This window comes from Myotis daubentonii, chromosome 1 (assembly GCF_963259705.1).
Source record: "Myotis daubentonii chromosome 1, mMyoDau2.1, whole genome shotgun sequence".
Lineage (NCBI taxonomy): Eukaryota > Metazoa > Chordata > Mammalia > Chiroptera > Vespertilionidae > Myotis > Myotis daubentonii.
In genome coordinates this window covers 88,064-103,337 of record NC_081840.1, presented here as the reverse complement: position 1 = coordinate 103,337, position 15,274 = coordinate 88,064, and the positions used below count along the sequence as shown (strand labels likewise).

Sequence of the window (15,274 nt, the reverse complement as noted above, 5' to 3'; positions counted from 1 at the left end):
AGCTGTGTCCGGTACCCTGGGGGTGGGGGCCGGGCACCTCTGCCCTGTGCCCGGGACCTGCAGAGCCCGTCCGCCCGCCATCGCTGGGCCTGGAGGGGGTGCGGACCCCTGGCCCCCACGATCCGCCCCCGGGAGGGAGCGAGGCCCGGCCACGGGAGCGCGGGGCGGGCCGGGGGCGAGGAGCGGCGGTTCCCAGCCCCAGCGCCCCCTCCTGCGGCCCCTCGGCCCGGGGTCAGGCCCGGGAGGCCGCTGGGCGAGGGGGGCTCCTGGAGGCCGGGGCCGGCCTCGCTGCGCGGTCACCCCGGCGCGGACCTGACTCCCGCTGGGGCCGGGCCCCGGACGGACGGACGGACTCGTGGCCAGACCGCCACCCGCCCTGAAGGGCCGGCTGCTGACCACCCGCTTCTCGGCCTCGGGGGCCGGGGGGGCGTCGCTGCTGCTGTTTAAGGGACACGGGGCTCCTTCAGGGCCTTTTGGGGACAGAATCGTCCGCTCGCGGGTGCGGAGGCGGCACGAACTGCGGGAGCCCCAGACCCCGCCGCCCCCCGCCGCCCCCATCCAGCCGTCGGGGCCGCGGGGAGGGCGGGCTCCAGGGCGCAGGCGCGCACGGGCCGGAAGCGGAAACGGCGGGGCGGGACCTGCAGCGGAAGTCGCTCCGCTCCTCCTCTCAGGCTTCGGAATTCCGTGGCCCCGCCTCTGCCCTTCGACCTCCCAGCATCGTGCGCCCCGCCCTTCCCCTTCCCCCACCCCGTACCCCAGTGTCACCCCTCCCCCACCCGTACCCCAGTGTCGCCCCTCCCCCACCCGTACCCCAGTGTCCCCCGTACCCCAGTGTCACCCCTCCCCCACCCCGTACCCCAGTGCGCCCCGCCCCTCCCCCACCTCCATACCCGAGTGTACCCCGCCCCTGCCCATCTCTGTACCCCAGTATGACCCGCCCTCCCCACCACTGTACCTCAGTGTGCCCCGCCCCTGCCCCACCTTGGCACCCCAGTGTACCCCCTCCTGCTGACCGCTGTAACCCCATCTGCTCTCCCCTGACCAGCGCACCCCCAGGCCCCCTCCCAGTCTCCCTGGGTGTCCTGCCCCCTCCCCCCTCGGATCCCTCTGGGCCGGGGTGCGGTTCTGCCACGTGGAGGTGAGGTCACAGGGGCTGAGGCGGCGGCGGGGACCCTCAGTCCTACCCGCGGGGCCGGAGCCTGAGCAGAGGCGGGGGTCCCGGGGAGCCTGCGGGGGGCAGTGGGGCTCGGCCCAGGGACCCATGAGGATCAGGTGGCGGCAGGAGCTGAGGCCCCGGGACCCGTGGGTCCGCTGTGGAGTGTCAGCGCCTGAGGCTGGGCCACGGGGACAGGGAGCCCCGGAGCCTGGGAGCCTGACCTCCGTCTGCGGGGAGCCCCGTCCTGACCTCCATCTGCCGGGGGCGGGGAGCCCCGGAGCCTGACCTCGGTCTGCGGGGAGCCCCGTCCTGACCTCCATCTGCCGGGGGCGGGGAGCCCCGGAGCCTGACCTCGGTCTGCGGGGAGCCCCGTCCTGACCTCCATCTGCGGGGAGCCCCGGAGCCTGACCTCTGTCTGCGGGGAGCCCCGGAGCCTGACCTCCGCCTGCGGGGAGCCCCGGGGACCTGCCACCGGCTGCCGGCGCTCATGAGCATGAGCCTGAGCATGAGCGGGAAGCATCTGCTGGGGGGCGCCCCCCAGAAGCCGGGACCCCCGCTGCCCCCTGAGCGCCTGCCCAGTTGGCCTGACGCCCGGAGCCAGCCCAGCGCGCAGAGCGGCCGCCAGCAGGTGCTGGAGACTCAGGACTGGGTAAGCCAGGGCCTGCCCCCCCCCCCCCACACACACACACAGAGGGCGAGGGCTGGCCAGGGTGGCGATCGGTGTGCGAGGGTGAGCACGGCTGAACGGCCCAGCACAGGGGTGGGGCTGGGCACCGGACTGGCCTCCTCCCACAGCCCCCAGGGCTGCAGGCCGCCCCCCTGCCTCCGCCAGGCACCCGGGAGGGGGCACCTCCAGTCCTCACAGCGCCCTCACCCTGGAGCTGCCTGTGTGCCCCCCACAGCCGCTGGTTCCCACATGGTGGCTGCCGCCCCGACTTCTGTGTGACCCCGTGTCAGGGCCGAAGCCTGGACGAGCCAGGTGCACAGGTGCCTGTGGGTCCGAGTGGGGACCCCAAGAGCTGAGTCCCCAGACAGGTCAGCTCAGATGCCCGTGAGGTCCAGGCTGGCGCGTAAAGAGGCGGCGGGCGGCCTGGCCAGTGTGGCTCAGTGGACAGGGTGTGGGCGTGCGGACTGGAGGGTCCCGGGTTTGATTCCGGTCAAGGGCATGTACCTGAGTGCAGGCTCCATCCCCAGCTCTGGTTGGGGTGCCTGCAGGAGGCAACCGCTGGATGTGTCTCTCCCATCGATGTTTCTCTCTCTCTCCCCCTCCCTTCCACTCTCTAACCACCAATGGGAAATGAGGATACAGAAACCCCACCCAAAACAAAAAATTAACAGTCACTGGGAAAAGAGAGAGCGGGCTCCCCAGCTGCCCTCTGAGGCCGCCGGGTGCCCTCCTGCCAGGTCCTCCACCTGAGGGGGGGGCCGGGGGGGACCCTCGGCCGACTTCCCAGGCCTGGCAAGCCAGATGGACGTGCACAGCGTGCCACCCGTGGGCGGACCGGGCTTCCTCGGAGCCCAGGAGGAGCCTGGCAGCTCTTGGGCAGGGTGACCCCTCCCCACCCCGTGTCTGCAGATCCAAGAGGAAGGCGGGGCTGTGGGAGTGGCAGGGGGGCCGAGGCCGGGAGGCCGGAGAGGAGAGCAGGATAGAAAGGCCCGGGGGGAGTGGCTCCGAGGAGAGGGGGTTGGACAGACCCCGAAGGGGTGCAGACCCCTGTTTGCAGGCTCCCAGAGTGTGGCTTGGGCGTCGGGAGTCCCTGCAGCGTCTCCCGCACGCTGTTCATCTCTCCCCTGTCCACGCCCCCTCCTGTCCTGCCCGGTGGCCTTCCTCCTGGCCCCTCGGCGGGCCGCTCCTCCAGACCTTCCCGCGCGGGCCCCTGGTCAGGCATCCCCTCCAGGCCCCGAGCCTGACGAGTATAAGTCCTCCCCATCCTTCCCTTTGTCCTGTCCCTTCCCAGCCCAGGTCCCAAGGGAGCCGCCTGACCTGCAAGGTGCACGTGGGCGCCCAGGGCCCCAGGGTGGGGACACGTGCTCACAGACGGCAGCACCCTCCGGCGGAGGCCTCCGCGGGGTCTGCAGGCCTCAGCACCCTCCCGCGGCAGTGGGGCCAGCTGACACGCTCTGCTTCCGAGGAGCCTGCTGACCCGGCCAGAGGGCTCTGAGGAGGCGAGGACCCCCAGGACAGAACGGGCCGCGTTCTGGTGGGGGCACAGGCTGGGCAGAGCAGGCGGGCGGCGGCACTCAGCAGAAACGGGCCCCGCCCCTGCCCTGCTGATCCGGTCCCTCTGAGTGGGACTCAGCCGGCACCGGGAGGAAGCGGCTATGCGAGGGGACTAAACCCCTAGGAAGGACGAATCAAAACCATGGCTGTGCCAGGCGGGCAGGGCCTGCTGCAGGTGTCGCCACCCCGGCCAGCCTCGCCCTGGGCAGCAGTGGGCCCATGCAGCTGGCCGGGAGCTGGGGGAGGATCGTGAGCCCGGGGGCGGTGGCCGCACAGCACCCTGGGGGACCTGCGGCTGCTGGTCAGAGCAGGTGGCGTCCGTCCACGGACCGGGCCGGAAGCGGGTGGCGGCCCGGGAACCAGCAGCCTTGCGGGCCTGAGCAGCAGGCTCTCGGAGGACGTGCCCGGGAAAGGCCGCCGGACAGCGGGTCACCTTCGCAGGAAGCAGGCTGCCGTCGAGCGAGCTGTGAACCCCGCACAGCACGGCCCAGGCTGGGGCAGGAAGAGACGTGGTTTCCCGGCAGGCGGACCCGGCACGGAGGGTTCTCCCAGGCCCGTCATTCCAGTGTCATTAGTGGTGAAAATGCTAAAACCTTTCTTTTCCAATACGGCAAAGTGCTCCAATGGGAAAATAAGAATAGGTTCAGCCCTAGCGGAGAGGCAGTCAGAGCTCAGAGCTCCGTTTTCAAAGCAGGGGTCCTGGCATCTGATGCATGAGCAGCAGGACGGAACAGGAAATGGAGACATGGCCTGGCCGGTGGGCTCAGTGGATAGAGCACCAGCCTGTGGACTGAACAGTTTTAGGTTGATTCTGGTCAAGGGCACGTGCCCAGGTTGCAGGCTCAATCCCCAGTAGGGGGCAAGCAGGAGGCAGCTGATCAGTGATTCTCTCTCCTCATTGATGTTTCTGTCTCTCTCTCCCTCTCCCTTCCTCTCTGAAATCAATAAAAAAATATATTTTTAAAAAATCACTCCTATAACCTCACACCTGTCAGAATGGCTACCATCAACAATTCAACAAACACAAGTGCTGGCGAGGATGGGGAGAAAAAGGAACCCTCTTGCACTGCTGTGGGAATGCAGACTGGTGCAACCACTGTGGAAGACAGTGTGGAGTTTCCTCAAAAAATTAAAAATGGAACTCCCATTGGACCCCGTGATCCCTCTTCTAGGAATATATCCCAAGAAATCAGAAACACCAATCAGAAAGGACATATGCACCCCTCTGTTCACAGCAGCACAGTGTACAAGACCTAAGATCTGGAAACAGCCTAAGGGCCCCACTTAGCAGATGAGTGGATTAGAAAACCGTGGTACGTCTATACAATGGGATACTACGCTGCCGTAAAAGAGAAGGAACTCTTACCATTTGCAACAGCACGGATGGCCCTGGGGAACATTATGCTAAGCAAAATAAGCCAGCCGGAGAAAGACAAATATCACGTGAGCTCACTCATTTGTGGAATATAATGAACAACGTAAACTGATGAACAAAAATAGATACAGAGGCAGAGCAGCATCGAACAGACCATCAAACCTCAGAGGGAAGGCGGGGGGAGGGGAGGTTTAAGAGATCCACCAAAGGACTTCTAGGCATGCGTATAAGCATAACCAACGGACACAGACAGCAGGGGGGTGAGGGCGGGGTGGGGAGGGAGGAGACATATGTAACATTTCAACAGTAAAGAATTTTTTTAAATCACTCCTTAAAAAAAGAAAAGAAAATCAAGACATTGACCAAAATGCCGACAGAGGCGCAGTGTGGGTGGGGCAGGAGACGTCCCTAAGCGGCGTTGGGCACGTGGGAGCCCCGCCTCTCGCTGGGAACCAGGACAGCCTCGGTGAGATGCGATGCCCTACAAGGACGAGAAGAAACCCTGCAGTGGGGGCGGCCCTCCCAGCCGAGCCTCGGGGTCCAGAAACCACGAAAGAAAAGGGACACGATGGCGGCTAAAGAGCAGCAGACCTGCCGGGAGCCACAGCTCCTGTCGGGGAAAGGCCAGACCTCACAGCCGGAGCCCTGGACGCCCTCCAGCACAGGATGGGTGACGTCGGGCGGAAAGGAACTCCAAGCGCAAGGAAGGCAGAAGCGGATGAGCTCAGGGCGTGCAGTCCTGGGAGAAGCGTCGTGCCCTTGGGGTCGGCAGTGGCTTCTCGGACGTGGCACCAACCACACAGGCAGCAAAAGGAAACACAGATGCGTTGGATGGACTGCACCAAAAGGAAAAACTTAGGACCACCACAGGACATGGTCACCGAGTGCAGTCAGCTCCTGGGTGGGAGGACATGTGTGCGAGTCACACATCTGCTAAGGGCCTGGGATCCAGAAGGCACGGAGGATTCCTAAAACGCAACGACAGTAAGCAATAATCCGAGGCAAAAAGCAGGCAAAGGACTTGAAGAGACATTTCTCGAAAGCCATACAAATGGTCGGGTGTGTGAGAAGGTGTCCACACCGTTAGTCGTAGGGCCGTGCAAGTCAGACCCCAGGGACACCCCTCAGACCTGCTAGGAGGGCTGCCGTCACTCACCAGACGGGCGAGCAAGTGGGTGATGATGTGGAGACAGGGGAGCCCGCGGGGGCGGCTGCGGGGGGTGGACGTGTGGCCCAGCAGCTCCACTCCCGGGCGCTCCTGTGAAAGGCCAGGAAGCAGAGACGCGGCAGACGTTGGCAAACCCATGCCCACGGCAGCCCCTTCACACATCCCAGAGGTGCCGGCCACCAGTGTCCACCTGTGCGCGTGCCATCCGCCCCACGGACAACGCCCTGCCCGGCTCCCACTCGGGTGGCCGGGTGGGCCGTGGGGACGTTAGCTCAGCGAAGTGAGCCAGACACAGGACAGACACTCAGCCACTCGCACGTGGCCTCTAGAGGTGTGCACTCAGGTGAGAGCAGACGTGGGAGCCGGGCGGAGGGGAGCTGGGCTGGGCTTTTTGTTTGTTTTGTTAATCCTCACCCAAGGGTTTGAGAGAGAGAGAGAGACTTCGTGTGTGGCTCCCTGTTCATGCATCTTTGGTTGCTGCCTGTATGTGCCCTGACCAGAGATCGAACCCGCAACCTGTGCGCATTGGGACGATGCTCTGACCCACTGAGCCTCCTGCCAGGGCACCAAGGACATTCCACAGCAGCCGCAGAGCCCCCTCAGTGACGTGTGGGCGGGCACCCCAGGCAGTTAGGAAAGCAGTCGTCCCGCCCATGAGTCTGAGCTGCCCAGCCACTGGCCCGTGAGGAGGAGAGGGCAAAGGTGAAGGAGGGCCACCATGGGCCCAGCTCACACTGGCACAGAGCGCCCTGCGGAAGGCCATCGGGGCACCCGGAGACGGACGTGCTCCAATCCCGCGCGGCTCTCCAGAACCAGGGAACCAGGGCTCTGTCAGGGCCGGGGAGGGGGGGCAGCACAGACGCGCTCAGAGAATCTGCTGAGCAAATGAAGGTGCTATGTGTCCCGGAGGAAGGAATTTGGAAATTTGTAAAATGCTCCAATGGACAAAAGGAGGAAGACCACACCATTTGCCTCTATGGGTGATGAAGAAGAATGCTAGTAAATTCCAGCTTATTTCCTTAAAAACAAAACTGAACACCTGTTGTCTTTTTTAAAATTAATATTTTTATTGTTGACATAATATTTCCCTCCTCTGCCCCTCCAGCTATTCCTCGCCGCCCCCCACTCCCCCATCCCCCGTTGAAGCTGAACGGGGGCGGGGGGGGGACGGGCGGTTCTGAGTGGGCCTCACCGGCGCGCTCCTCGCAGACTCGGGCCTGGCAGGGAAGTGGAGCGTCTCCGTGACGACGGCAGGGCCTGTGCACAAACCAGGGAGCAAAGGGAGCTCTAAGCGCCCCAGAGAAAGACGCAGGGGCCGCGTTTGCCGCTGGTATATTGTCTCCCCAGACAAACCACTCGACAGGAGGACGGTGCACGACCACCATGCGAGCGTCACCGGCCGGCAGACGGGCCGCGGGAGGAAGGCTCTGTTCATGGGCCGCGCTGCAGACTCCCCGCGGCCGCCACGGACGGCTCTGGGGTGACCGGACGGGCTCTGGGGTGACCGGACGGGCTCTGGGGTGACCAGACGGGCTCTGGGGTGACCGCAGCAGGCCCTGCCCGGGGGGTTGATGTCTGAAACCTGCCGGATCCCCCAGTAGCTAATCCAGTGCAGGTCCATTTCTGTTACATTTATTTGTTTTTATACTTTTATTGATTTCAGAGAAGAAGGCGGGGGGGGGGGGGGGAGAGAAAGAGAGAAACATCAGTGAGGAGAGAGAATCATGGATCGGCTGCCTCCTGCACGCCCCCCACTGGGGATGGAGCCCTCAACCCAGGCCTGTGCCCTTGACCGGAATCAAACCCGGGACCCTTCGGTCCGCAGTCGGGTGCTCTATCCACTGAGCCACCCCGGCCAGGGCTGGGCCCGCCTTCCCTGAGGCCACAGCAGTGGGGCTGCTGTTCTCAGGCCCCGGGCGGGGGGCTCAGTGCCGCCTCCGCACCAGCCCCCAGGCCTGGCCCCCCTCGGGCTTCCCGCCTGAGCCCTGCACACAGCCCAGCGGGTGGCGGGCATCCTGGCCTGGGTGGTGGGAGCCGGGCCAGGCCCCAGGGGCTCAGCATCCCCCGCAGGGGCGCGGGGGGTCTGCAGGTCCAGGGACCTCTGTCCCCTCAGGTGAGCGAACCCCTGGAGAGCAAGCGCCCCTCCCGCCACTGGAGCCTCAGCATCGAGGAGCGCAGGCAGCGGGCCCTGCAGGACGCCAGGCAGAGCCGCCCCGGCTCCCACGGCCAGGTGCATGGAGGGGGGGGGCGTGGGTCACGGACGCCTCTGCCCAGCCTCACCCCGCCCCTGACCCCGCGCCCCCTACCCCACGCCCCTGACCCCACAGCCCTTGACCCCGCGCCCCTGACCCCACGCCCCTGACCCCACACCCCTGACCCCACGCCCCTGACCCCACGCCCCTGACCCCGCGCCCCTGACCCCACGCCCCTGACCCCACAGCCCTTTACCCCGCCCCTGACCCCACGCCCCTGACCCCACAGCCCTTGACCCCACACCCCTGACCCCACGCCCCTGACCCCGCGCCCCTGACCCTGCGCCCCTGACCCCACGCCCCTGACCCCACAGCCCTTTACCCCGCCCCTGACCCCGCGCCCCTGACCCTGCACCCCCACCCCCGCGCCCCCACAGGACATCCTGCAGATCGTGGCACGACTGGTGTCTGAGGACGTGGACAAGGATGTGCTCATCTTCCACCCTCCCCGGTCGACCGAGTCCACCCACGCCTTCCACGCCTTCCTGACCCGCAGCTCGCCTTTCTGGCACAACATGACCTCGGCCTGGGCCTCCGGGTGCCCGCCCTCCTGAGCCCACCAGGCCTTTCGGGGGCCCTCCACACCCCAGGGGCCCGGGCCAGCCCTGCACGCCCCCCCCACCTGCGTGCCCTGCCTACTGCTGGGCTCGCTGGTTCTCTCTGGTTCCCCTGAAATTAAATAATTAAATGTGTTCCAGGACGGCATTCCTCAGGCCCTGGGGGGAGGCCACAGGGACTGGGAGGTTCTGATGGGGGGAGGCCACAGGGACGGGGGGGGGTTCTGATGGGGGGAGGCCACAGGGACGGGGGGGGGTTCTGATGGGGGGAGGCCACAGGGACGGGGGGGGGGTTTCTGATGGGGGGAGGCCACAGGGACAGGGGGGTTCTGATGGGGGGAGGCCACAGGGACGGGGGGGGGGTTTCTGATGGGGGGAGGCCACAGGGACGGGGGGGGGTTCTGATGGGGGGAGGCCACAGGGACGGGGGGGTTCTGATGGGGGGAGGCCACAGGGACAGGGGGGGTTCTGATGGGGGGAGGCCACAGGGACAGGGGGGGTTCTGATGGGGGGAGGCCACAGGGACAGGGGGGGTTCTGATGGGGGGAGGCCACAGGGACGGGGGGGGGGAGGTTCTGATGGGGGGAGGCCACAGGGACGGGGGGGGAGGTTCTGATGGGGGGAGGCCACAGGGACGGGGGGGGGTTTCTGATGGGGGGAGGCCACAGGGACAGGGGGGTTCTGATGGGGGGAGGCCACAGGGACGGGGGGGGGGAGGTTCTGATGGGGGGAGGCCACAGGGACGGGGGGGGAGGTTCTGATGGGGGGAGGCCACAGGGACGGGGGGGGGTTTCTGATGGGGGGAGGCCACAGGGACGGGGGGGGGGAGGTTCTGATGGGGGGAGGCCACAGGGACGGGGGGGGGAGGTTCTGATGGGGGGAGGCCACAGGGACGGGGGGGGTTTCTGATGGGGGGAGGCCACAGGGACGGGGGGGGGTTCTGATGGGGGGAGGCCACAGGGACGGGGGGGTTTCTGATGGGGGGAGGCCACAGGGACGGGGGGGGGTTCTGATGGGAGGAGGCCACAGGGACGGGGGGGGGTTCTGATGGGGGGAGGCCACAGGGACGGGGGGGTTTCTGATGGGGGGAGGCCACAGGGACAGGGGGGTTCTGATGGGGGGAGGCCACAGGGACGGGGGGGTTCTGATGGGGGGAGGCCACAGGGACGGGGGGGGGTTCTGATGGGGCAGAGGGCTGGGCAGGGCTTTGGAGGACATGATGGCCTCCTGCTCAGAGACCCCGATGATAAGGGGGTGGGTGAGGAGGGCGGGGCGGGCGGGACGATGCCCCTGTGCCCGCATCCCGTCAGCAGGTCTGAGCGGGTGACAGTCCGAGGCCGGGTGGCTCTAAGGCTCCACGGGCGTCACACGAGACCCCGGGGTCCACTGGCTCACACTGCCCTCTCCACGGTCTCATGAGGCTGGGAGGGCCACCTGCCCTCCGCCCTCCGCCCTCCGCCCTCCGCGTGGCCTCGGGCCTCTGCATGAGGCCTCCCCCGGGAGCTGGGTGACAGGTGGCCCCGGCACCCCCACTGCAGTGGCAAAGACCTGGGGTTTAGGGTTGAGGCCTGGAGCACCACCTCCGCTGGGAAGCCCGCGTCCTCCCCGTCCTCCATCCCCGTCCTCCCCGTCCTCCCCGTCCTCCCCGTCCTCCATCCCCGTCCTCCCCGTCCTCCCCGTCCTCCCCGTCCTCCATCCCCGTCCTCCCCGTCCTCCCCGTCCCCGCAGAGCGCTGCTGCCTCGGTCACTCCCTGTGGCTCCCCAGAGGTGCAGGCAGGCCCCCGGGGTGGGCTGGGCAGGTGTGGGCCAGGCTGCCTTCCTTCCCAGAGGTGCCAGGGGACGTCCACTCCTGGCCCGTCCAGCTTCTGGAACTGCCCGCATCCCTGGGCTCAGAGTCCCTTCCGCCAACTCCCAGGTCAGCAGCGTGGCATCCGACCCCCTTCCCGCCTCACTTCTCCCTCCTGCCTCCTCTCCTTTTAGGGACCATGGGACTGTCCGGCTGCTGGCACCCGGGATACTGTTTTAGGGTCTTCGGGTGCCGGGAGCCGGTCCATCCTTGCTGTTTCAAGGGACCTGGCATGTATGGCATACGGTTCTTAATATGTTTGCTCACCTTCTTGGCACTGTGTGTTTTAACCAAGGTCTCTGAGAAAGGTTGTTTCCCCAGGTAGGGATTTTCCCCTGAAGTTAGGGAGGGAATAAAACCTCTTAACTAAGTGCCAGGCGGGTAATTAATCACTTTAACTACGAACAATCATGCTTAAGCTACATAATCTTTACTCCCTGGAATGGAGATAAGAAACGCCCTAACCTTTGGAATAGAGATTGATAGGATTGGAATCAACTGGTATAAATACAGATGCAACAAGACAGCAAGAGACAGACTTCAGAAGACAGAACCTACACAGAACCTACAGACAGAAGAACTTTGCTGGAGAGAACATGGCAAAAGATCCTGGACTGAACCTGACTACAGAAATATGGCAAGAGAACCTGACTAGAACCTGGTGACCGAACCTGGCTAGAGATCTCAGACAGAACCTGGCTGGAGAACCTAGCGAGGGAACATGGCCACAGAACCTGGCTGGAGATCCGAAGCAGAACCTCTCTGGAGATCCAGACCAGAACTTGGCTGGAGATCCTGGCTAGGCTGCTGATCAACTGAACACTGTCTCCGTGTCCTTCCTTCTTCACCGACTCCGTCCTCACCTTTGGGGACCCCTGGACCCGCTGGGGTTGGACACCGGCATTCGGGGAGCAGCCTTCACCCCTCGCTGTGAGACCGAGCAGTTACGGTGGGGAGGCGTGGATATCGGGGAGGAACTGTCTTCCCAGGGCTCCTGGCACCCGGGGGCTCACATCCCAGCGCACAGGACACCCACAGCCCAGAGTGACCGACCCCAGGTGCCAACCGTGCCCGTGCTGGGTGCCCCCAGGGCTCCCCGGCCGACGGGTGGACAGCATCAGTCCTGCTAGGACGCCACCGTCACGCTGCCGGCAGACACTGCTTTGGGCTCTGCACTCGTCCCTCTAAACGGCCGCGGCGCTGCTGTCCCCCCCCCCCCCCCAGCAATGCGCTCAGGCTCCCGGGCGGCCCCCCGGTGCTCTGGCACCGCCTGTGCCGTGAGTCAGGCCTGTGTGGAGGAGGGTCGGAGGCCACTGGACACACCCAAGCAGTAAGGGGAGCCCCTCCGCCCGGGCCCAGCCCAGCCACTGCCCCCCCAGAACAATGACTGCTTTGGTTGCAAGCGCACTCTCTATTCAACAAGCTACAACCAAGTGTGCGTGTTTTTAAAAAGTACCTTTTTATTGCTTTCAGAGGAAAGGAGAGGGAGGGAGAGAAGCATCAATGATGAGAGAGAAGCATGGATCGGCCGCCTGCTGCACGCCCCCCACTGGGGATGGAGCCCACGTCCCCGGCATGTGCCCCGACCGGGAGTCAAACCTGTGACCTGATTCATAGGTCGATGCTCAGCCACTGAGCCACGCCAGCCGGGCAAAAAGCTTTTAAAATGTTGCCCACGATTTCATCGCCAAGACGGCCGCTGCTGCGCTGGGCGAGGCCCCTCGGCCGTTCCTAAGGCCGGGGCCAAATGACAGTCAGTCCTGAGGGCCGGCTGTGGGCGAGGTGGGTGCTGCTCCTCCCCAAGGTTAAACGATCCTCCAGGACTGTTGAGAAATCACAGAACCAGGGCCGGACGGTGCCCCTTGGTTTGAGCAGTAGGAGCTGGCTGTCCTGCCCCCCTGTGCCCCGCCTGACACCCCCGGGTCCCTGTGCCCTGGAGGCCCTTGTGCCAGCTCACCCCGCCCCCCGCTCTGCCCCTCCGGGTTGGTGGCGGCTGTAGCCTCAGTGGCTGGATTTAAGCTCGGCTTTTATACATATACCAGAGGCCCAGTGCACGAAATTGGTGCGGGGGGGGGGGTCCCCTCAGCCCAGCCTGCACCCTCTCCAAACTGGGACCCCTTGGGGGATGTCTGGGACCCCTTAGGGGACTGCCGGTATCCTGGACTGCTGGCTCCTAATCGCTGACCTGCCTGCCTGCCTGCCTGGTCACCTCTAACTGCCCCCTGGTGCCAGCCTGGTGGCCCCCAACTGCACCCCCTCCCCCGCCAGCCTGGTTGCCCCACGCAGCCTGCTGTTCAGTCATTTGGTCATCCCTCACTACTCCCCCTGCCGGCCTGGTCACAGGCAGCCATCTTGTGAGGGTGTGAGGGTTAATTTGCATATCATCTCTTTATTATATAGGATTATATATTTATTATATATATATTTATTATATAGGAAAAAATATATATATATTTTACCATACTTTATTGTTGAAAGTATTACATGTCTCCTTTTCCCGAATGACTGCCCCCCCCCGCCACTCCCACCCCAGGGCAGGCCCCCACTGCCCCAGTGTCTGTGCCCATTGCTTATGCTAATGGCTTTTGTATTTTTAAAGACGTTCATGTGTGGCGGGGCCTGGTGGGGCGGGGGGGGGGGGGTTCTAGGGTTAAAGGTGTTTTCTGGAGGCCTTCCTGCTCCCAGGGGACTTGGCTTTGCGTTGCCCAGACTCCTGTTCAGGCTCCAAAGGGGCTGCGACTGGCCAGCCCAGCAGCTGGTACCTGTCTGGGAGGTGCCCGTGGGCAGGTCTCCCTGGGTCATGCCCGCAGGCTCTCGGGCTCCTGGGAGCCCTGGATCTGCCTCGCAGGGCGTCTGCGCCCCGAGCCTCTCCTCGGCCCCAGTGCCGACTCGGCCTCCACCCTCAGCCGGGCCCACCCTCTGAACGAAGGCCAGCCCGGCCCTCAGAGCCCCCAGCGGCAAAGCCAGCGTCCCCGGGCCTGCCTGCTCGCCCACCAGGGGACAGACCCCTGGGCCCCCCACCTCCTGACCTGCAGGCAGCGCCCCGAGATCCCTGTGCCAGGAGGGGCTTGTGTCACCGCACCCCCTCTCCCCGCCGTCTCCTCCGCTGGTGGTTGAGCACCTCGGGGCTCCTCATGCCCAGGGTGCCCTCTGCAAGGTCTCCCAGCCTCACGCCCGCCTCTTCCCGCGTCTGTTGAACTGCGGGGGTGGCCTTCATAGGTCATTCCGCCCAGACCGGGTCTGCTCTGCGGCTAATGGGTGAATCCGACCCTTTGCCCGGCTCTGACACGGAGGAGCAGGTGGCAGGCCTGGCATCGCCCGGAGGCGTGGACCCGGCAGGAGCTGGGCCCTGCGCTGCTCCGTGAGGGCCGCCTTCTCTCTCCTGGGGAGACTTGGAACTCGGGGGGCTTCCCTCAGACCCCGGGCCTTGGCCACCTCCCTGGGTGGAGGGAGACCGTGGGCTTCCTGCCCGGCGGTGGGTGCTGTGCCCGGCGCGGCCTCCTGTCTCGGGGGCACGGGGTGCTGGGTGCCAGCCCCACAGCTGCTGGCACTTGTGGGCCCGGCTGGTCGCGTGCTGGGTGTTGGTAGGAGACCCTGTGCTGCAGCATTGCTCCCCCCTGGACGACCGATGCAGGCCACACAGCGAGGGGAGCATTCCCCCTGGCCCTCACCCCTACCCCTCACCCCTACCCCTCACCCCTCAATATCCCCCGTCAATCACAGCTCTGGTCCCGCCCCCTCGGCACCCCTGGGCTCTGGCGGGCCCGCCCTCCTCGCCATGCCTCCAGGGGCCTGTGCCAGGGGCCTGTGCCCGGGCCGCCACCCCCAGGCCCCTGCACGCAGCTGGGGTCTCCGAGCTCCCACTCCATGTTCCTCCAACTGGACCCCGTCCCTCCTCCAGCCCAGACCCCCTCCATCTGAGTAAATGGGGCAGGAACCCGGGGTCTTGCTCAGAGCAAACCCCACCCACCCTGCACCCGTCCCTCGCGCCCAGCAGTGCAGGGAGCGCCACCCCTCTGCTCCAGCTTTCCCCTGGGAGCCTCAGAACCTGGGCACAGGGGAGACGTGGGCACAGGGAGGGCCGGGCACAGGGGGACCTGGGCACAGGGGGGACCAGGCACAGGGGGGATCTGGGCACAGGGGGACCTGGGCACAGGGGGGACCGGGCACAGGGGGCATCTGGGCACAGGGGGACCTGGGCACAGGGGGGATCTGGGCACGGGGGCCTGGGTACAGGGGGGATCTGGGCACAGGGGGTATCTGGGAACAGGGGGGACCTGGGCACGGGGGGGATTTGGGCACGGGAGGGACCTAGGCACGGGGCGGGGGGGGGGACCTGGGCACAGGGGGATCTGGGCACAGGGGGGATCTGGGCTCAGGGGGGATCTGGGCACAGGGGGCACCGGGCACGGGGAGCGGCCTGGACCGGGAGGGGAGGCCCGAGCCCGGAGGCGGCGGGAACCAGGCCCCTCCCCCGCGCGGCCCCGCCTCTTCCTCTCCCGCCCGCGGCCTCGGTCCCTGCGCGGCCTCCGCGGCGGCGGCGGCGGCAGCGGCCCCTTTAAACCGCCCGCCCGCCCCGCGCCCCCGCCCGCCGCCCGCGCCTCCATTTTCCCGGCCCCGCCGCCCGCGCTGCCCGCGGCCCCGCCGCCGCCGGACATGGCCGCCAACATGTACCGGGTCGGAGGTAAGGCCCCGGCCC

General features: G+C 66.0%; 2 protein-coding genes across 4 annotated transcripts in view; both read left to right on the top strand.

Moving 5' to 3' along the window:
• The first annotated feature begins 893 nt into the window (after positions 1-893).
• TEX22 (testis expressed 22) lies at positions 894-8,865 on the top strand. The gene is made up of 3 exons (XM_059684570.1): positions 894-1,805; positions 8,034-8,150; positions 8,550-8,865. Exons 1-3 carry the CDS (start codon positions 1,644-1,646, stop codon positions 8,724-8,726), a joined length of 456 nt encoding a protein of 151 aa, XP_059540553.1. The 5' UTR covers positions 894-1,643; the 3' UTR covers positions 8,727-8,865.
• Positions 8,866-15,087: 6,222 nt separating this feature from the next.
• The window catches only part of MTA1 (metastasis associated 1), a 34,145-nt gene continuing 33,958 nt past the window's right edge, over positions 15,088-15,274 (top strand). For all 3 annotated transcript variants that reach the window (XR_009451324.1, XM_059684558.1, XM_059684548.1), the window contains exon 1: positions 15,088-15,259. Coding sequence is in view for 2 of the 3 variants with exons in the window: in XM_059684558.1 (XP_059540541.1) it covers positions 15,232-15,259 (28 nt within the window). In the remaining variant the exon portion in view is untranslated. The remainder of the gene's footprint in view (positions 15,260-15,274) is intronic.